Source organism: Grus americana, chromosome 7 (genome assembly GCF_028858705.1).
Source record: "Grus americana isolate bGruAme1 chromosome 7, bGruAme1.mat, whole genome shotgun sequence".
Classification (NCBI taxonomy): Eukaryota; Metazoa; Chordata; class Aves; order Gruiformes; family Gruidae; genus Grus; species Grus americana.
In genome coordinates, this window is record NC_072858.1 from 3,709,255 (window position 1) to 3,731,351 (window position 22,097).

The following is a 22,097-nucleotide window of genomic DNA, read 5'->3' on the forward strand; positions in this document are numbered from 1 at the left end:
TCAGGCAGCTGAATCCAGAGCGAGGTGGGCTGGTGGCTTCGTGAGCCGTAACATACCACATAACGTAACATTACATCATCAGCTGGCTGCCCTGGTCGCTGCAGTGGTGTTATAGCCGTATGGATGAAAAGGTTTCTGGTCTGACGTTTGGTCAGTGCTACAGAGGATCCTTTGCAGTACAGCCCAAGATGTTTCTGTGCCTGTGTGTTTCGGCATGATTGCTGGAGGCACGCTGAAAACTTTGGTTCGTATTTGAAAACAAACAAAAGGCTGGGTTTACCTTCTGACCTGAGCCGCGTGAGCCATGTTTGCAGCTGCAACTTCAGTTTGGCCCTCCTTCCTGCCAAACTCTTCGCAACATGTGTCAAATAAATGTATTTAAAGAGCTGCGTAATCCTTATAGTGTCCTCTGCGGTCAGTTGGTGCCGAGCCAGTGGAAAAAGCTGTTCGTGCGCTGCATGGGTTATACCGCTGCATAACTCTTATTGATTGGAATTACAGCAGTTAAGGGGTTTTGTTTGTTTTGCAGTTAAAACCAGCGGGGATTTCTTGCAGAGAGTCAAGTAATTCCTGTGATCTGCCAGAGTTTTGCACAGGAGCCAGCCCTCACTGCCCAGCCAACGTGTACCTACACGACGGGCACGCGTGCCACAGGGTGGACGGCTATTGCTACAACGGCATATGCCAGACCCACGAGCAGCAGTGTATCACCCTCTGGGGCCAAGGTGAGTTTGCGAACCAGGAGATTGACTTGGGAAAAAAAAGTTTGTGATTATAGATGAATTTGGAGGAATTTTATGCAGTACCAATCTGTATCTATTCTTTTAGGAAACGGAGAACTGAATAATGAGGGAATCATTTTGTGATTCATTTTATCTTTGATTTGCAGTCGTGTTCATTTCTTGCAGCAGGAGGTAGAGAGCAACAGTAACTAGGTTCATTCTGCAACACTGCTGCAAATGGCTAGGCGAACTTAGACAAATCATTTAATATTGACTTTGATGTGGCCCTGTGTCATCTTACAAAGTGCTGAATGCTCTTGACAGGCTGAAATCACATCATTTTTCAGACCAGTGTGTAGCCTTCCTTCTGTGCTCTAAATTGCTCATCTGCAAAACATATATCTCTGTCTACATCCCAAAAGAGAGTTCAGTATTTCACATTGTCATAAGATTCCTGTATCATTGTGTATATTTTATTAATTGGTGTTACGCTGTAAGCCAACCTCCTGACAGTCCTCTTAGCACAGGACACAATCAAGCAGAAAGAGATTTTATTCTCCCATGGGAATTTACCTACTTTTTGCAAAAAACTAGCAGCACGAGTTCTTGGGTTATCCAAAACAGATGATGTCCCAGGAATGCTGTTCACCTTTCTGTAATGTCCTGCAGCCCTTCCACTGAAATACAAGTACTAACTCAGCATTTTGCTATTGCCTCCTGCATTGCTGGGGACAAGTCATGTTTCCTTCAGCGTCTCACTTACTTACCCTCCCTCTCAAATGGGAAAACCACTTTTACCTCTCCTGAAGAGAAGTGTTATTTAAAGCTAGATTTAATTACTTCTTTCAAACTAACTTTTTCAGCTCCCTTAGCCTCTTTCAATTTAGGATCTCTCTGCCTTCAACTCTTTCAAAACTTGTGTATTGATATAATGACACGCAGATGTTTCCCTTGGTCAAAACCCTCATCAGAAGTCTGTTGAAGGATTTATCTCTTATCTTCACAGGGACTCGGGCCATTCACAATTTTTGTTTTAAAGACCATTAAAGCATCTCAAGAAATGATGCCACTGCTGCAGATAGCAGGTTAGCTTGGTCATGCAGGTATAAGAACATGGTAGATGAGTTCCAGTTCAGAATTAAACTCCCCACATAGGAGAAACCATGCACCTGATGTACTGCTCCAAATCCCACTCACATCGTAGAGTTAATATGAGCTCATATAGGCATGTACAATTATAGCCTCCAGTCTTAGTCATACTGGGATGTTTAATCCCCTGGATACAGAAACGTTCTCTCTTGTATAAAGCAAAATCTCCTTATGAACCAGTTTCCCATGCCATGGAAAGTTACTCGGTCGGACTGTTAATAATTTCAGTTGCTGAGAAAAATTCAGCTAAAGGTCAGAGAGCTGAATTGCTGCAGTTCCCTTGCCAGGTCTGTTTCCTAACACAGCACGTCCTCCAAACCCCCCCGGGCTCCCCTAATTCTGTCTTGTCTTCCTTCTGCTGTGCACGGAGTCTCCGGTGGTCAAGGCTATGGGGGTCTGCTTATGAGAAAGATGACTTTGTTAAGAGCAAAGCTCAAACAGACTTTAACTGGAATACTCTTATTTGTCTTGGGAATGCCCAAGGATAAAGATTTTGAAAGGGAGAATGGGACGTTACCAAACCTGAACTGAAAGGCTTGATTCTGATCCCATTGTTGGCAGTATAAATTAGAAATAATGCCAGTAAAGTAAACCTTCAAGCAGTTCAGCAGATAGGGTTCAAGCAAAAACCAAGGCCTGTGTTCTGGATTTAAAGACTAGGGATGTGAACATCCACCACTTGATCGCATCTGGTTGGAGTATGAGCTGGCAGATGAGGGCTGGCGTGGGAAGGGGGCTAGGTGGGCCACGCAGCAGGAAAAATATCGTGGGACAGGTTTTAAAAATTTCCTTCCAACCTTGCTTGCAGCAGAAAGAGAGACTTGACGTTCTCAGATGTTGTCTCTGGACTTCATATCAATAAGATACATGTGAACCTTTTACCGGATTGCTGTAATTGATTAAAATTGTTTTAAACAACTGTGTGTGTTGGAGTGGAGTAAAGGAGTAGTTGTGTGCGGGTTTTTTAAAAAAATCCATACCATAAAGAGAAAACAGTTCATAGTTTATTTGCAGTAATTCCTTTCTTCTCCTTCCCAGCAGGAGAGCGCCATGCAGAACAAAATACAATAACTATTCTTAAAATAATATTCAATATATTGAATTCCTTATCACTGTCTTCTTTTGTATATCTTTATTCATCAGATTACAGATGTCCAGTAGCCCAATGATAAACGTCATTCTTAATATTTTTAGATCTAGTTAAAGAAAAATGATGGGCACTGTCAGAGCTTGTTTACATTAGGCTGAGCAACAGGAATCTGTTTGCAGAAAGAAGTACTTGCATTTCCTTGGGTTTTTTAGTTACTTTCAACAGATACATTCAAATCAAATGGAGGAATGCTTTTTGCTGTTCCCTATCTGCAATAGCATGGAGAGCTTGGAGTGAAAGAGGGGAGGAGCACCTGGGGAGAGTCTCTGAAAACAGCCATAAATTCCTCTTAAAGACCAAGTTCATTCCCAAAACACACAAATTTCTCTACTTTCTCCCTCACCTTAATTCCTATCATTTTTCTCTTTAACGAGCAATATGCATGAATTGCTTGTGACCTTTTTTTTGTTTCATATTCAAAAATATCAAATTGCTCTAATCTGGCCTCTTGAGAGTAGTGTGACTGAAAGATACATCAATAGTGACGCATTTGTGTAATGTCTGGCACTCCATCGGCATTTTCTGCGAGCAACTAGATACACAGATAAAGCTATTTAAGAGAGAGAAATTATTGATTACCAAGGACTAGAAGATTCTCAGCTTTAGACTCACGGCTTTTTCTACATTGACAAGAAAATGATTCTTTAGGGAAGGAAAAGAGATGTTCGTCAGTGTGTTTTCCCTACTTTTCCCCAAGAGGGAAAAAAGCAATGACTTGGGGGAGCCAATGGCAGGCATTGGCTGAATAATTAGAACACACTTAAATTTGTTGCATAGACATGGCCATTTGCTCAGGCAGGAACCATCTTAATTTTAATGTCAATATTTGTTACAAAGGCCTGTCACTGTTGTAAGAGCTTTGCAGTTTTTTCCAGGTACAACCCTCTAGGCAAAATAGATGGGTTTCCCATCTTAGTTAGCTGACCAAACCACTGACTTATCCAAACACTGTAAAGCTTTGAATCCAGTAAAATCAAACTATTTTAATCACCAGAGATTTATGGACGGGCCATTTTTTTTGGAGATGTGAAAGGCATTAAGCCATATTTTCCAAGCAAGTGAGAGCTAGCATCCTCCTTAAACGCAAAAAATAACAGCTCAACCCCATCTTGCTCTTGCACAGACTTAACAACAGGGATCACCAAGATGGAGAGGCCAAGGGGAGCTTGTGGAAAGTTTGCTTTGCATCATCAGTGCTGTACAACAAACTTAATGAGATATAAAATCCAGGTGCGAATCACATGACAGAGAACTGTATTTTTGTGCTTATATTTGTTTATACAGTTGTTCATGGTGTTTGTTGGTATACTCTGAGCAACAGAACTCCGGTCTTTTAATCAGGTTGGTTTGTTGGGGTTTTTTTCCCTCCACGCCCATAAAAGCTGTATTTATATTTTTTTTAATAAATCTTGAGACAATGTTGGGAGCTGAATTGAACTGTCAGCCCGATAGTGGGTGTTTCTGTGCTCTTGGAATCAGCACCATGGTCAGAAATTGCTGTCTTCGCTTTCAGAGACCGTGACGGTATTTTCTCATCGCAGCAGGTCTTGCACTGATCTGAAATGACACAGCATTTCTGCATCGCTTCCAAAAGCATAGAACTTATCCTTTTTTTTTTTTTTTTCGCAATTGCATAGGGATAGAAGTTGGCTCATCAATATACACATTTGAAGAAAAAAAAGGTCTCCAGGCTGACAAGTGCAGTGGTGAGCTTTGACCTTCTGCAGTTTCAAACATCTGATTTAATCCCTTGAATAAGGCTTGGTGTGGAAAGGCTGACAGAACCTTAATTACAGGGTCATGATACTATAATTATCAATAGAAAAGTGAAATAAATGTTGCTCATCCAGCTCAAAGCACTTAATAACCACTGGAAATCTTTCACAAATCATTTTGTCTTTGCTTGTAGAGGTAGCAAAATAGAGAGAGACAGGAGTTTCTGCTTCAGTTTATATGGTGCAATCATGATAAATGGGTTTTCTCCAGAAACACGGCATTACAATTCTCTTCCTTAAGCATCCTCTGAAACCTTCTTTTAACTTGGTAGCTCCATCTGTTCAGCTTCTTACACTCTAATATGTTTTCATCTATAAAAAAGTCCAAATATTGTGAGAAACCAGTCAGGAGAGGGAACAGCCATCTGAATCCGAAGCAACAACGTGTTTTGGTTTGATACCAAAGGCAGAAATTGAAGCTAGATTTTTGTTTCCAAGCCACAGATGATCATTGGGTACCAGGTGTTTTCATACACAGACTGCTCCGAGCCTGGCAGGGGACCATTTTTTTGTACTCCATGAGATCTTTTTTCTTGTCAAGTATTACTGGTTGGAGTTAAATCTCACTGTCTGAGCCCTGCAAGGATGCTGCAGATGTGTTCTTCTTCCTGCAGGCTGCTTTCCATCATGCGTAGCACACTTGGCTTCTACATTCAAAAAAAGCAACCAAACAAAAAAAGTTTCACCAGGTGTATAAATACCTTAAACTCTCTTAGTATTTCAGTGAGCCCTTTCTCTTTTTTAACACCATTTATTTAATAAGTCTTTGTTAGGTCACGTACAGCCAAAGCACAAGACATGAGCATCCGTTTTGCTTTAGGCAGCTTTTGGAGCCACATACCACGCTGGGGAAAGCGTGGCTGAGGTCTGGGCTGCTGCTGACATATCTCCAAGGAAGCCTCCCGTCATTGCAATGATATGCCATTGGCTGAACTAGCCGGGGCACAAGGCTCCTGGCCAAGAAAACATGAGACCCATAGCAATTGCATATGCTCATGGTAGATGGGTGGGGGGCTTGTTCCTTTGGCAAGGTAGATGTGGGCATGTCGGTCTTTGCAGATGTGGGAGAAAAAGCAGTTTTACTTGGCCTCTTGCTTACAGCATGTTTTTTTTTTTCCCCTTCCCTTCCAAAGCTGGCATAGTATATGCACATGTTAATGTTTGTATCAAGCTGAATAGTTAATGTGCCTGCCCTGGAAAGACGAGGAGGAATCTACATGCTGAAAATGGAAATTTTACTATTGCTTTTTGCACAGTGCCTTGTCTGAATGCTTTTGTTGATTTTTTTGATTATTGCTTGTGGTTTAATGAAAAGAAGTGAAAGAATCCTGTGTGAGTCCCTTTTAATAGTTCCAGATTTGAGAAATATTCTGAACCCAGCAAGCTTGATCGTAATCTTCCAAAGAATTTCAAGCTCTTGTCCTGCTCTCCAGGGAACCAGCAGCTTATATTCTGTTCCTTCTGTGCCTTTCTTTCTGAGTTTTCCAGTTTCAGTATGTAAAAAATGGTAGAAGGAAAAGAGGGTGCCATCTTAAGCCTCTCCAAGTTTTAGCATTTTGTCCTTAATAGCATTAGATTGCTGTATATAGTATTAGTCAAGCTTCCTACTGTGAAATGCAGATAATTAATTGAGGGTTTAATCTTTGAGTTATTAATGAAAAGATCCACAGTAACTGGAAGTTTTACAATCATACTTGTATTTTCTTCTCCAGGAATGTGACCCCCTTTTTTTTTTTTTTTTTTTTTTTAAACCCTCCTTCCTCTTTGAAGGCTTTCAAATGAAATCTTCAGGATGTTTCAAATAAATTATGTGTTTTACCCACAGTTAGAGGCATACACTCTTGGAAGTGGCTCAAAACATTTGAAAAAAATGTAACATTAACTCAGATATTCTATCTCTGTTAAAGATCAGGGAACACTATAGAAATGGTATATGGTCAGCCTTTAGGCTATTACGTCATTTGTTGCCTGTTCTTTTTGTTTTAGTTTGGCTGATCTATCAAAAGTACAAAAATGTATCTAACAGATATGTGTTAAGAGTTTTAGCCAGTGTATCTCCGTAGGACCTCATCTCTTCAAAGCAAGGCTGTCTATCAGAGTAGTTGAAATGTTGGCAATGACTTGATTGCGCTATTAATTATCTTCATGGAAAGAAAATATGGGGTAGTAAAGGGCCCTAGCAAAGGACCTCTTAATCTTACAAAGAGCAGCAATTATTGGCTGAAAAAAAAAGCCACGCTTCACAGTAGAACAAAGGATTAAATTCTCATACATGGACTAATCAGTCATTGCAATAGTCAAACCAGGGAAGTATATCCTCCACCTCTTAGACATTTCAGATGAACACTTGTATCTTCCCCTAGAAGATATTCAATACTTGGTCATAACCTGGGAAAAAATGGACAGGAGATTGTCTGCATAAGACATTAGAATAGATGTTCTAATAGCACCTTTTAACTTCTAAAACATAGGGATGAGTAATCTGTTAGCACAAACATTTCCAGTACTACTCCCATCAGGGAAGTTCCTTTGCTGTTAGGATATGTCTCCATCATGAAAGGCTATGGTAGATAAGAACCAGATGCTGCCTGTCTTCCCAGATTCCTACTTCTACCAGCATGGTAGAAATGACCCTTCTTTCACGTCAGTCTTTCCTCTCAGGAGTGAATTTACTGAGGATGAAGGTGGGGATGGGTTCTCTTCCTCTCCCCAGTACCTTAGCTTGAGCTAACAGCAGTGTATTCTCTTTGCCATGTCATGTGCTTGTGTGTTTACAGTTACATAGCACTCTAGTTTGCAACTGGGGTTTTTTTTGTGGTTTCTTGTTGTTCTGAATTGCACTTAAAAAGGCCTTTCTTGAAAAGTATTTTCTTTGGCTTCAGCTCTTGGGCTCTCGCAAAAATCACGTGGACTCCTGTAAAAAGAAGGGAGTTAACTTACCAGCTGGCCTTTGTCTTTCTTCACCAAACTAGATTTGGCATTTCCTAAAGGTTTTTGCGTCCTAGGAGGATTCACAAGAGGGATATCATCTAGAAAAATTCTGAAAGAGAATTTCTGCATTGTCTGTTGCTCAGCATTGCCAAGAGAGACAAATAACAGTGGAAAACCCGCACATTCAGGCTCTTCAATTAGCATGCTGATCCTGCACGACTGTTTTGTTGTGCTTCATCAATATGCAGATCACATCGTACCTTCCCCTAAAGCATCGGCGGAGCTCAAAGAAAATTATTAAAAACACCTTGTATGAGATGAAAGTTCTGATTAGGTTTTGTTTCAGGTGCGAAACCTGCTCCTGGGATCTGCTTTGAGAGAGTCAATTCTGCAGGTGATCCTTACGGCAACTGTGGCAAAGACTCCAAGAGCTCCTTTGCTAAATGTGAACCCAGGTAGGGTCTCTCCCTACAAACACAGGAGCAGATGCATGGTGGTGGGAGAGGGCTTATAACATTTAAAATTATTTAACTAATCTTTGGGTTTGTTTATTTCCTTCAGAGATGCTAAATGTGGAAAAATTCAGTGTCAAGGAGGAGCAAATCGACCAGTAATTGGTACCAATGCTGTTTCCATAGAAACTAATATCCCACTTCAGGAAGGTGGCAAGATTCTGTGTCGTGGTACCCATGTGTATTTGGGTGATGATATGCCCGATCCTGGTCTTGTGCTGTCGGGAACCAAGTGTGAAGATGGAAAAGTAAGGTTCTGAAATACTCCCAAACAAGAAGAATATCACTACCCTCCCGTCGCAAAGTATTTTGTACTAAACTGACTGGGTTTTGCTTTGGGATTTTTTTTTTATTTTTTTTTTCCCCCACAAAAGAATTGCTTCTCGTGCTCACACCAAGTTAGATTTTTACTCCCTTCTCCTTTTGGCCACTATTCTGGATTACAGTTTTGCAGATGCAATGAAAGTTGCTGAAGTTTATAACTGATTTTTTAAGGACAGCCCAAAGTATCTGTCCATGTAGGTTAGAGATTTTCTGCAAAATAAGTACAGCAAAATACATTACAGACTTGTTAATGAATCTCTGAGGAGTTCAATGTATTCACTTTCCCAGTGTCTACGGCACTGCAAGATTGTCGTTAACTTCTCTTTAGGTTTCAAATTTTATTACATCTGCTGATTATGGCTCCCTCCTCTTTTTTTTTTTTTCTTGCAGGAAAAACTATGTCTGTATGCACTGTTAGAAAAATCTAAACCCATTGATGTTCAGCCACCAAAACCGATTTTTGGCAATCATATTTTGCAAACTTTGTGAATTCTCCAATGTGAATGTAATCCAAATGTCATATGTCTGTCTCATTCTTAGGTTTTCTTTTGTGAGAAAAGGAACAGAGAAAGGTGGGAGACAGCCATGAGTTTACGGGGGGGGAGCAATGGAAAGGAGTCCAAGAACTATTGAAACGAAGAAGGTTTCCATAACCTCAGTGGATTACTTGCAAAGAAAAAAAAAAAAAAAAAAGCTTTGATAATTTGTGGTAAATTCAAATAAGCCTCTGAATTTCTGAATGCTTTTGAGTTACGTTGGATTATCACACTGCATTGGGAACAGGTTTAGAATCTGTCCCTAGTGAAACTACAGTTCTGTTACAGGAAAACAGCCCTTACAATGTTTCTAAGTCAATCTGTTATAAAATGTCTTTTCAAAGAAAATTCAACGCTGGGAAAGCACCCCATTATGTTTTACTAATGAGTATTTGATCTTTCTAATCTATCTAATCATACACATGCACACTATAGAATACGCAGGCTAATACTTATGAAATTGTATGTTTTACTTTGAGGACATTAGTGCATTTGTATTATGGATTAAGAATATGAATTTAAATATTCTTGAGCTTTCTAAGCTGAAGATACACAATTTGAAATGCAGCCATTTTAATGTGATCAAAATTCTGTGAGCTACTGCACTATGAATATTTGAATTGTGAATACTGCTGTAATCAGACCATATTCTCTACGTGCGTGCATGTTGATGCCAATTCACTCTAATTTCCTTTCCATTTTTCCCTCTCCCCAGGGGATAAGTGCCCTGATTAAGCATCCCTGTCGTCTCCTTCAACACTATTCCCTGCTTAATGCTAATTATTGTGACTGACTTTTAGTACTACTGAACTGAACTGCAGCTAAACATGAGCAAAATTGTGCAGTGATTTTGTTTCTCTTTTTTTTTTTTTTTTTTTTTTGGTCAACATAGCATAGCAACAGTTACTCCAGTCCTAATTTCTTCTTTTCTCAGTTTTGACTAGGATAACTTCTCAATACTGACATCCTAATCGGTCATTTGATTGTTTGATGGTATTATTAGATGGTACTGATCTTGCTTTACCTCAATTTTCAGCTATATTGGCAGACTAAACTTTACCCATAATGACTAGAAAACAAAAAAATTTGAATTTTATTACTGTCTTTACTTCCGTTTCCTATAAGATTATTATTACACTTTAAATATGGTTGGTTTATGTTTGACACCAAAAAAAAAAAATGGTTTAGCTTGGGAAAACTCTTAGAAAGGCCTCAGTTTTGCTGAAGAACAATGATGAGCCCGTATATACCAATGACCTCAGCTAAATATTAAGGCTGTCCTGGGTCCGAGTTCTGCACTAGCACAAATAAGTATTGTGCTATCGATATAAACCGAACTATGTGAATTTGCACCACGAGGGGACCTGAACCTTACCTTGAGGAATCATCTGCTGCTGCAAAGACATGAATGCAGCCAGATCAGGTTCATGAAAGAATCCTGCTCAAAGCATTCCTAGTCCTGAAAAAATGCAAATTACTGGGTTTCAAATTGGCTTTTAAAGAAACCCCAAACCCCAAGTGGCTCACCACTAGTTCCACTTCAGTGAAACTCTGAGTGTTTATTTACACAAGCTCAGCATATCAACCAAATATGAACTATGTCTGAAATTCAGTATTGGCCAGGATGCCGATCAAGAGCAGGGTTCAACTTCCACAGATTTGGACCTAAGAGACTTACAAAGGCATTAGAAGACGACCACACGTAATTCTTTTTGTCCTTATCTTTTTGTCAATGTAACCTTCCCAATGCAGCATGTGTGTTGGGAAATCTTTAACTGCTAAAAGAACCACTGATGGGTGACCAGGTGTACAGAGAGGGACATAATTCCTTGTGAGCACCAGCAGTTCCATCCCTGTTAAAACTCCTTTCCTCTTATTTTGCAGATTTGCCTTAATCGCCGGTGCCAGAATACGAGTGTTTTTGGTGTACATAAATGTGCCACAAAATGCCATGGACGTGGAGTAAGCATTATAGGAACACTTTTTTTACAGTCTGTCAGCAAACCGTTTTATAGCTTTGGGATCTATGATTGTAATATATCAGTCGAAGTCACTGCAATACTTTTTTATTATGCATTTCCATTTTCAGTGTCCCTTATATGAACTGCAAGAAATGAAATTATTTTTCTTTAACAAAGCAATATTTATCAGGTAACAATTATCTTGTTCTTAATTAACAGCCTGTGATAAAAAGGAATTTTGTCGTCTCCAAAGCAATTTTAAGTCTAACTTTCCTTCATGAAGAATTCCCATTAACATTTAAAAAAAATACAGTTTCTATGTGAACACAGAAAAGTTAAAATATGCATTTGAATTGAGATTCAAATAGAATAGCATTTCCAAAAGTATTAAAATAAAGTAAAACCATATTGATGAGTTTCATGGTATGAAAGTGGTGCAGGATGAAAAAATTGATGATATCAGTTAATAATATCAAAGTGTTTTGAAACCTAGTTTATATTATGAAAATTATAATTATGTCAAGCTATGCCTTATTGCCTTTGATTTGCCAATGATCTGTTTGTTTCTGTGAAAAGCTGTGGCAACCACATTGGAAGAGCCATAGGAAATTCTCTGTCATCTCCTGAGAAGGGATTTCAATTTGATTTAACTTATTTTATCATCCCATATTTGAAAAACTGAGCAGTGTTGAGAGTGCTGCATCTTATCATTGTGCTGGAATGAGCATCAGCTTACACGAGCATCTTTAAGTCTGTACGATGGAGAACCTCTGGCGACTCCTGAATAGCAAAAAATTACCTTGTAGAATTGTAGATGGGAACTCCTGTAGCACTTTAACGTAAAAAACCCAATGCTTAACAAATGACATTTTTAATTATCTTGCTGTCTTTGAAAAGTAATTTTTTTTTTTTTTTTGGCATTTTTACATGACCATAGCCAGTCTAAGCTATGTGAATGATATTTTAATACTCTGCAGACACAGCCAGTACAGTCCTTCTGAAAGCCTGCCAGCTGACCTTGCCAGCAAAATGCGTATTTGCAAACTCTTGTGAACTACTGAGTGTCTTAGATACCCATTTATTAATCTATTGTGTAGCTTCTCCGTGGTGGTAGTAGATCAGTGATGATCAGTGTTAGCACAGAATTTAGAACCATATTGACAACTAGCCCTAAGCCCACAAACTTTATTTAAAAATCAATTGGAGCATCTACGTGTGACTGTGCCATCTTTGTCCTGTGCAAGACCATTTTGGGCCCGTTCGGTTCACGTATTCTGTCGATACAGCGTGGAGCTTTAGCCTCTGTATTACTAACAAAGCCACTACTTGGCTGGTAGCAAAGGGAAATAAAAAGCAGCCCTTCTTTTGATGGGTGTTTGGGACTGTGGGACCTCCTGAGGAAAAAGCCATGAGTCTACCGGCTCCTTCTGCTCTGTGCAGCAGGGATAAGCTGAGTTAATGATGGGCTCCGGTCCCTTGGAGCTCTCTTGTTCTGCAGGGAGCGTTTGCTAAAGCAGGTCTTGCTAGTTGTTCCTTAACTCAGATGAAACCCACCTGAACACTGAGGACTGTATCTTTATAGACAGTGCAGGTGTGATATCGAAGGGAGGGTTTCCTCAGCCCTGATTCCAGTTTCACACGTTCTTCCAGCAACTGGTTCATCTGAGAGCAGTGGAAAAATCAGTATGCAAGCTAGTGCAAGCCCTTGATGGAGAGGAGTGTTCAAGTGGGCTGACAAAGCTTTCCAGCGTTAACAGTGTAGAGAGACTCGTTTCTGTGAAGGCAGGAGGAACAAAAGTTAGAAAGCAGATAATGTTGCTGCTGGAGGCAAAGAGAGAATAAGACTTAAGAGGTGTGTGATTATCCTCGTATTATGGAAGTTGTCAGCTGGTGCCACTCAAACAATTACCTGCCAAATAAAGAATGCTTTTTAGGATCCCTGTTACTCCATGACATCTTGCACTCCGAGTTGCTCTGTGCCCTCTTAGTCGTGCCAATAGGCAGGTACCTGCACATCTCTTTTCTTCTATAGGTTTTATTTCTTTCAGATGTGTCACTATCTGATTAGGAGGCCTTATCAGCCAGTGCGGCTCACAGATGTGTAAGGTAATCCTTTTCATGTTAAGTCATTTGTCTTGTTTTGCAGGTCTGCAACAATAAAAAGAACTGTCACTGCGAGGCTGACTGGGCCCCCCCGTACTGTGACAAGCCAGGCTTTGGTGGCAGCATGGACAGCGGACCAATTAGGCAAGCAGGTTAGAAGTAATTCGTGCTTTGCTTGTTGTTTCCATGATAAAGAGTGGAAATACAAAGTGTAGTCTTGTAAGCAATGAGCTTGCAAGGTTGGGAAATAAGTCAGTAAATCAAATAGCTTAAGCCAAATATGTTGGCACCAACTTGAAAATTTCATGAAGCGAAACCAAGGGCAGGTGAGTGCATCAATTTTCTTGCATAACTAAAAGCACAGTGAACCTGGTGGGTTCTTTTCTTTGCCTTTCTATTTTTTTTTCCAAGAGACACAGTCAAGTTTAGTAGCTCAGTGCAATAAGTAGGAAACGGTATTGATTTAAGCTGAGGATGAGGAGCTAACTCCCTCACTTGAGCTAATCCTGTTGCCATGGTAGATGAATATTGCAGTACTCTTGGATTCACCTTGAGATATGCCAAGCTCCAGTGTTCTCCACTGAGTGCATCGGGACAGAACTACCTTATTGTACACATAACCTGCTGCTGTAGTTGTGTGCCTAATGAAGAGTGGGTATTGCAGTGATTTTGAATGCAAAATTATGGCATAATCAAAAATATATTTTATATTGTGCTTCTAAGGAGGATCTTTTCTATTGTGGAAAACAGCAGATTTCTGACCGTATCAGATTAAAACTACATTTTATCGATAGCTTCCAAACATTTACCAGAAGTTGCCTTCACATATGATAGTAGTAGGAGACGTGCATTTTCTGTAACTTGTATTCCAATTTCCCCTCGTTCAATCTGCAGAACATTGGCTATAGTATCTTACTTCACCTTTGGCCAACCTCAGAAGGAATTATTTCTACACATTGTGAACTTTTATAGGATTTGATAATCATCACATGCCAGTTTTTCCCCAGAGTACTGTAACTTTAGTGGCTTCCACAGACATGTTTCTGATTTATGTCTAAGTGACAGGACAAGCAGTCTACTCACATATACATATAAAAAATAAAACTTGCTGGAAAATGATCTGCATGTTTTCATATGAATATTACTATTCAGAACCAAAGTGGATTGTATTCTCTACATGCAAGATCCTGCAGTGAATTGTAATAGTAGATTTATGACATCACGGTCATTTCCATGACAAAGCTTCACATTATGATTTCACTGTTGAAAGATCTTTTTTTTTTAAATACCTACCAAGTCAGTAAGATGTGCTCAGGCACTGAACTGGTGTGATTACTTGTATGTTAAACATTTTCTTTTAAGATTTGCTCTAAAGTATTATAGGCCTTTTTCAGCTTACCTGAAAGCTAAGTACATAGGGAGCTACAAAATATATCATACTAATGTGCTGCATAGACTACGCTAACTGGAGAAGACAAATATAGGGCACCTTTCATAATTCTTGCATTTCGTGTTTTGGAAGCCAACACTTCAATGTAACAGAAAATTGATTTAACAATAGTTTAATTATGATAGTTTCACCATTTTTCTCTAAAGACATTTCTACATTCAGTAATACCGGGAATAAACAAATATAGAAATTGCTAGAGGACCTAATTTTCTATCGCTGACACTTGGATTTAAATATGAATACTTGATGGGGTGGTTTGGGTTATGATCTGAGTAGTTTGCACATCTCTAAATCAAATTACAGAAGGATTAGCTCAATAAAATACTTTCATCTTAGTCAAACAAGGCACATGGTCTCATTAGTATTTAGTAACTGATTTTACCCAGCTGACTTTGAACAAACCTACGTCTTTGACACTGTATTTTTCTTAAAAAGAAGCCTTAAATATTTAATTGTTAGGTAGAGATGTTAATTAATTTAAATTGCATAATCTTAGCTCATTAATTTTATGAATCTTTTAGAGATGGTGGGGAATTTATTATTCTGCAGTGCTGTAAGGTATGAAGCGTAGCACTTCATGCTCCACATGTAGTTTGTTCAGTCAGTGTTGCTGACTGTGTTCACCAGCATTTGAGTGAGCTTAGGCCAGTAGATGAGAGCCAGCTGGCTGAAAATCTATCAGGATAAGGCTGAGACAGCGATGATAGGTTACCAGGGCGAAGATTGAAGATGTTTCTCCTACTGTGGGAGTGTGCATTTTTTAGGTCAGCAGTCCCAAAGAATCACAACATCCTTTCCTCCAGGCAATGATCATATCACATATCCATAATGATCAGAGCTGCTGCTCACCTCTTCCTAAAAATAAGGCTTTCTTTCAGCTGCAAGTCGTCTAGTCAGGGTTCATCTCACCGTTATGCCTCACTCAGGTCCCAGCAAGGCACTTAAAGCGGCTTAAAGCACTCTGGAAACTGGAACAAGTACAGAAGGCTGAAGCCGCTTGCTGAGCAGAGCGTCCCTCTGAGAGCATGTGGCACTGTTGCTGAAGGCATTCCTTCCGCTCCTCTCTTGCCTCCAGATTCAACTTGACAGCCCTCCGGGCTGGACCACACTAGTCTGGATTTCAGCCTGTTTGCCCAGTGTTAAAGCGCAATGAAACCCTTAAAATCTGGTTATAAAGGAGCTAGAGTTACTGCTTATGTTTGAGGGACAGAATATTTAAAAGTTTCCGCTTTACCCAAACCCTGGTCTAGGTGTTTCTGTCCCTTCTCCCTCCCTCTCAGCCTCTGTCTCCCTCCTGCCCTGGCAGCAGGCAGCCCATGAAGAAGGTGCCAGTCGGCACTACCACAGCTGTCACCCTCTGGGTGTCTGGGTGAGACTGACAGCCCGTGCGCCCTGTGGTCCCATTTGCAGGTGACAATCTAAGCAGAACCCGAACACAAGTGCAGAGCACACATAGGTGTTCATGTTCGGACCCAGATATCTGACTAGACTTGACTAGTTCAGTTGGAAGGGACCTACGACGTTGTACTTTAGCCAATTTTTTCCCAATGTTAAAGAAATAACTTTAAAACAGGCCAAAATTCAAGCATCAGGGTAGAAGAAATAAGAGTTTATTAGTCTTTAAGTCATAGTCTATTCACTTCACCTGCATTGCAGTTAGAAACTTGGCCGGGCAGCAATGTCCTGCTCCATCCACATACCACAGTTCAATAAGGATGGCTCTTGATAGAAGTCAACTCAATGTGTTTTGTTGCAGATAATAAGAGTTTAACCATAGGAGTGTTGATAACCATCCTGTGCCTTATCTTTGCTGGATCAATCATGTATCTGAAAAGGAAGACTTTCATGAGATGGTTGTTTACAAGTAAAAAGACAACAATAGAGAAACTAAGGTATGTTTATTTTCCCTAATTATTCTCTAATAGATAATAGAAGAAAGTAGCTGTAAACATGGCAGCTCTGATCTTGACGTTCATCACAGAACGGTGTGAATACGCTAGAGCCAGCCTTAACAAAAATATTCACTGGGTATTAACTGCAGTGTTTGTCCTGGTTTAGGTTAACTTTATTGATTGTCAGTAAATAATGTAGCTTTTGGGTTGACTATAAACCTCTTCTCTTTTGCGATAAAAATTAAGAAGTGAAGGAAGTATTGCCTTTATCTTCATTTCCTTGAAATGGTTTCATTACGTTGCATGGCCTTTTATCTAAACTCAGTCAAGTGAGCTGAAACTTTCATATTTGAGGTCATTACTGTTTAAATGCTAGATTCATTAGAATAGTCTCTTGGGTGTTACAAAGCTGCATTTCCACAGATTGCAGAAGCTAATTTAACAGACTACTGGTTTCCAAAAAATCAATATTTATTTTTATTCTTGCAGGAGCACTAGACAATTTTTACTTTCCTTGTTTACTATAAAAAGTCAGAAAGTCCTTGCAAAATCTCATTCTGGAAAGAGGCTACTGTTTAAAAAACTGTTATAAAGCAGAATGTTGTGTTCAATAAATATACGTTTGTATTGCAGGTCTGTGAGCCCAGCAAGGCCTTCCAGTTCATCAGAGCCTAATCATGTTCATACCACATCTCTCAGTAAAAATCTGATCATGAAGCCACAAAATACAAACACACAAAAAGTGAGTCCCTAAATAGTTTGTGGGGTTTCTTTAAAGAAGAAAAAAGCATATTACATATTTTGAATCTCATTTAAGTAATTTATTATAACACAATTATTACATGATATTAATATCATGCAGAACTAACAATATGTGAAATGAGAGTTGACATGGGCTGCAAAATATATTTACAGCTTCCAAGTTTTAGACAGGTGGAGATGTCAAGTGCAGAAAAGAAATAGTTTAGTCTCCAGGATAGAGCCAGCCACCTTAGACCAGAACTACATCAAAATGGTGAAGGATTAGTGCTTGAGTAGGACTCTGGAAGCTGTTAATTGCTTCTCTATTTGCAGAGGTGTTGAAGGTAGATGAAAGCAGAGTAGAAGAGAAAAGCAAGCAAATGACGTAAGCATTGCTACTTTAACATCTATGTTAACTCTTGAAGTTTATAATTCTTGGTTGGGGTTGTTTTTATAGAGAGATGGTCCAAGAAGACCGCTGCCATATCAGATCATTGACATTAGTAACCCTGTGAAGACACACAATTTGCCACAATTAAAAACGCCGCAGCGAGTCCTACCACCCCTTCCCCAGCTGCCCTGTCACCAAGCTGTGCCTGAAAGACCTTTGCCAGCCAACCCTGCGCTGAGGTTTGCCCAGGTAACCATTGGTTTTCTTTAAGCTTCTATTTAATATTTAGTGTGTGAGTATCTGCATGTGGTGAAGAGGAATGAAGTGGTTTCTCATCTTTCATATTGGCCTTTTTCCACAGTATTCCCTTTATGCTTTATACAAGTTTAGAAATGCGGTGTAGATATTCTGGTTTATGCCAACCAAGACTGTGATCCTAAAATTTAGGATCCTGGACTCTCTCCTCACCACTCAAGAGACACAAGAGTATAAACAAGCTCCATATTACAGGCAAACAGAGGCTCATCTTGCCAGCTGCCCAACTGGAGGGGAAACTGTACGGTTTGTTAGCAAGGTGCCAAGTACAGTGATATAGCTTGGGAAGTCAAGCTGCAGATGTCTTGCGCAAGAGCAAAAGGTGTATTAGCTTGGTGCGCTCCTGTTCTGCCAAGGGCTGTATGAATTGTTTGGGTTTTTTCCCAGAGCACAGATCTGAAAAGCAAACTTGTAATTAACCACACTATTTCATGTAGATGTACCTTTCATTGCAATGTTTAAATAGAGCTGGTAACCCCCTTTTTTTTTTTTTTTTTTGTAGTAAGATGCATCTCAAGGCGATATTCAGGGTAGATGAAGTTATCTGTGTGGTTGTCTATATTAAATCGTCCCTTTTCTTGTCACTGGCTTCTCTCTTTTGGTTGCATTTGTAGCGTGACTGTGTCTAAGCAAAGAATCAGGCACCCAGCTACTTCTGTTTTGTAGACGTTGTGCTATTCTGGATATAGCACAAGATTAAAATGAAGTAAATGTCGTTATCACCAAGCTATCTTAAATGAGTATCACATTGGTTTGGATGCACAGACTGCAAATCCGTACTCAAATAGCTGTGTCTTGAGTGACGGCGCCTATCTGAACCTAGCTAGGATGTCCAAGGACAGAGCACCTTCCTCCTGCAGCAACCTCGTGAGCTCCACTGAGACACTTTCCCAATGATTTGTAGGTGGCTATGGCTATGAGAAACAGCTGCTGAAGTGCACTGAACAGTGGTTGTAAATATAACACAGAAACACAAAGGGATGCGACAGTGCTGAGCTGCCATGGCAGCGTGCGTATGTATTATGACAGCACAAAAAGCGTATCTAGTTATAATTTTCTCTAAGTCTGAACATTAAATCACTCAGACCAACTTTTATAGGTGTGGCCAGTTTATTAATTGCTTTCAAAGTATGTAAGTTTTTTCTTCTTCCCTTTCCCATCTTGCTAGTCATTTATTTTCCTTTTCAGGGGAATGGGAAATACTGATTCTTTCTAAAATCAATTTTATAGGGCGTAGTATTGGTTTGCATCACTTTTGTCTTTAGCTCCAATGGTTTCATTGTTTATTTTCTTGCATTCCTTAAAACATTCTGCATATTTCACAGTGGTCAAAGTGAAGATTTGAAGTGCAAGTGCTTTTCTGATTCTTAATCGAATGGTTCCATTAAAAAAAAAAATAATTCTTCTATTTCTTCTTATCTAGCAACTTAGAAGCTTACGCTGTCTCCCACTAGCAGAAGACAGATGGAGAAAAGGCTTTCCAAGAAAGTAACCATTTCTCATTCTGATGGTGCAGCTGTATCTGCCCCAGCCTGTTGTCACACATCAAAGCAGCCCAACGCACCACTACAATTCATGTTCCTAAGTGCCCTCCCCTTCAAATCCCACATAAAGTGCAAGGTAGAATACAAGACCTCTGGTAGTATCATCACCAAAGACTGACAGATCTGAAACCACCACAAAGCTTTTCAGTTTGGTGGCTTAAATTAGTTGTGATGGTTACTCCATCCAGCAAAACATTGCTGTTTTCAATTTTTGGTTGCTGCATGAAACAGAAGTAGGACAAACAGGGACTCAACTCAAGGCAACCTAGTGAATAAGAAAGAGCATCTTATTTCAAATTTATGTCCATAACCTCAATTCAAGATTGTCAGAAATAGCTACTTTTTGTATCCTACGGACACAGAAAACACTGTATGGGAAGGAAATCTTTTCTTCTGAAGTTAACAATGTTACTCCCTCAAAGCTTGGAAGAAGTAAATTAACTTGAGAATAGTTTTGGTCTAGTTTATATAGATATTACTTAATGTATTGCTTCAGCACTCTCTTGGAAGCGCATCCATCAGGTCATCAAGAGGAAGCACTTTAAAAATCATTGCTACATTCATAATGTCATCCAGATGCTCAGTAGTGCAGCACAGTGCTGAAGAAGAGTATCTGAAACCGTTCGCTGTTTCTATGGCTTCACAGCTGCCTCCTGCTTCTCCCTTCTGAGAGGTATATTTAAGTACGAGCTACTTCCCTGCTTCCTCTGGGCTTAGAGCAGTGGATAGCTAAGGCAGAACATACTAAGTAGGCTCTAAGACAACTCTTTTCCCCTCTAGTGGCTGTTGAGACAGCAATGAATGGATTATTATTTTGCTATAAAATTTCCTTTCAGATGTAAGTAAAATAGTAAAAAAAAACACAACAAAAAAAAAAACCAAACAAAAACCACTTAGCAGATGAACTGTTGCCAAGTTTAATATTTAACAATCTTTTGACTGATAAGCAGCTTTTTCTTTTCAGATGCTCTCGCAAGGCAAACATACTTTATTTACAGGCCAGATTCACGGTCAATATAAATCAGCGCAGCACCATTGAAATCAAGGAAATGATGCAGGTTTATCCCAACCGTGGGTTCAGTCCATGCATTCTGATTTAATCACTTCCACTTGGTTTTGTTACTGTTAGCGTTCAGTTGCTGACTCTGCTTCTGTCATCATCTTATTACCAAAATATATCTCATATTTTACAGGTCATCCTTATTACAGGAAATATAGCCTTGGGGTTTTGTACTTTTCCCCTAGTAAAACCGAGCTGGGCTCATCTTCTGCTCATTCTGCTACAGTTATTCCCCTGAATACCTCTCCTGTGACTCCTCAAACTGGCTTTAGACACAGACAGCTAAGACAAATTAAGTTCCCATTTAAATAGATTGAGGAAGACACCCCTTCTCATCCAGGGCATTTCAGGCAAGCACCTTCTTCCAGTAGCTTATTTAAAAATCAATGAAAAAAACCCAAAAGTTTAGTGCACCTGATGTCTTTGCAGCTGCTCAAGATGAGAATTATGTTTCTCTTTCTAGCAGAGCTGTAAAAAGAGATCATGGCAATAGTTAATACTTCCCCAAATCCAGAGGCTGAATGCATTAAATGCTAAGTTGCTGATATAAAACTGGACAAAGAAATCCATCCATAAACTCTTTGTACTGAAGAGCTGAAGCTCTGTAAGGGAAAAAATCGGGCTGGGAGAAGGGAGAGAGAGGCGAAGCAGGGAAGCACAGCCATGGTGGTACTGTGAGCTGTGCCAGGGACTTACCAGGACATCAAAGGCTGCAGCCAGTTTCCTCACATGTTAACATACAAAGCTGTATCACTTTGGATTCTCCTGTGGCACAAAAAGAATATAAAAGACCATTCTGTAATCAGCCTGGGGGAGGGGATTTATTTCTTCAAATATTTTTGGCATTTCCCAGTGCTGGCATCTCCTCTCCATGAAGGGCTCCTCCATTTTACTTCATCTCAGCCATTACATGTTCTCCATCTCCATTTTTATCTGAATTCCCTCCCTTTTTTCTTTTTTTTTTCCCTGTATCTTTTTTTGACCCTTTCTTACCAGCTTGCCACATTAGACTTTCTGTAAAGCCACTTTGCTACTTCCTCCTTAAGGATATTAATTCAAAGCTTTTTTACAAGCTTTGGGGGAAAAAATAATAATAAAAAAAATCAGGCGCTGAGCTTGTGTACGCATCAGAGTTATAGTTATGGTATGATTGCTCTTTCAACATACTTCCTCACAGGGAGATTTCTTCTGGAATAAGAGGGCCTAAAGAATTAGTTTGGCTTAGGCGTGAAAGATTATCTTAATGCTCAGCCATGAGAAGATGCTCACCCCACAGCTGAAGAACTGTTCCAGATCAGCACGTATGGATTAGCCATTTCAGCCAGCTTCCCCTGCCAAAAGAGGGGGGGGGCGGCGGGGAAGGCAGCCGATAGGGTCCCATTAGCACTGCTGCTCTGAGCTTCTCAGAAAGTCAATCCTTCCCTAGGGTGTCGCAGGAGGTGATGAGACATGGGACACAGCTAATAAACACAAACAAATCAACAAGGACAGTTCTCCTCTCTTTTTGTTCACTCATCCCTACCAGATCTGAAGCTCTTCAG

General features: G+C 39.8%; 1 protein-coding gene and 1 long non-coding RNA gene across 2 annotated transcripts in view; one reads left to right on the plus strand and one right to left on the minus strand.

The window, feature by feature from the left end:
* Positions 1–22,097, plus strand: part of ADAM12 (ADAM metallopeptidase domain 12) — a 182,687-nt gene that overhangs the window by 155,864 nt on the left and 4,726 nt on the right. The window contains exons 14-21 of the mRNA XM_054832687.1: positions 530–725; positions 8,074–8,182; positions 8,289–8,487; positions 10,984–11,061; positions 13,207–13,315; positions 16,370–16,505; positions 17,139–17,247; positions 17,704–17,886. Coding sequence (XP_054688662.1) covers positions 530–725; positions 8,074–8,182; positions 8,289–8,487; positions 10,984–11,061; positions 13,207–13,315; positions 16,370–16,505; positions 17,139–17,247; positions 17,704–17,886 — 1,119 coding nt within the window. The remainder of the gene's footprint in view (positions 1–529; positions 726–8,073; positions 8,183–8,288; positions 8,488–10,983; positions 11,062–13,206; positions 13,316–16,369; positions 16,506–17,138; positions 17,248–17,703; positions 17,887–22,097) is intronic.
* Positions 11,274–21,322, minus strand: LOC129209011 (uncharacterized). Its single transcript, XR_008577954.1, has 3 exons — positions 21,253–21,322; positions 16,259–16,440; positions 11,274–13,208 (listed from the first exon to the last, which is right to left on the minus strand). It is a non-coding gene; the product is annotated as an uncharacterized LOC129209011 (long non-coding RNA).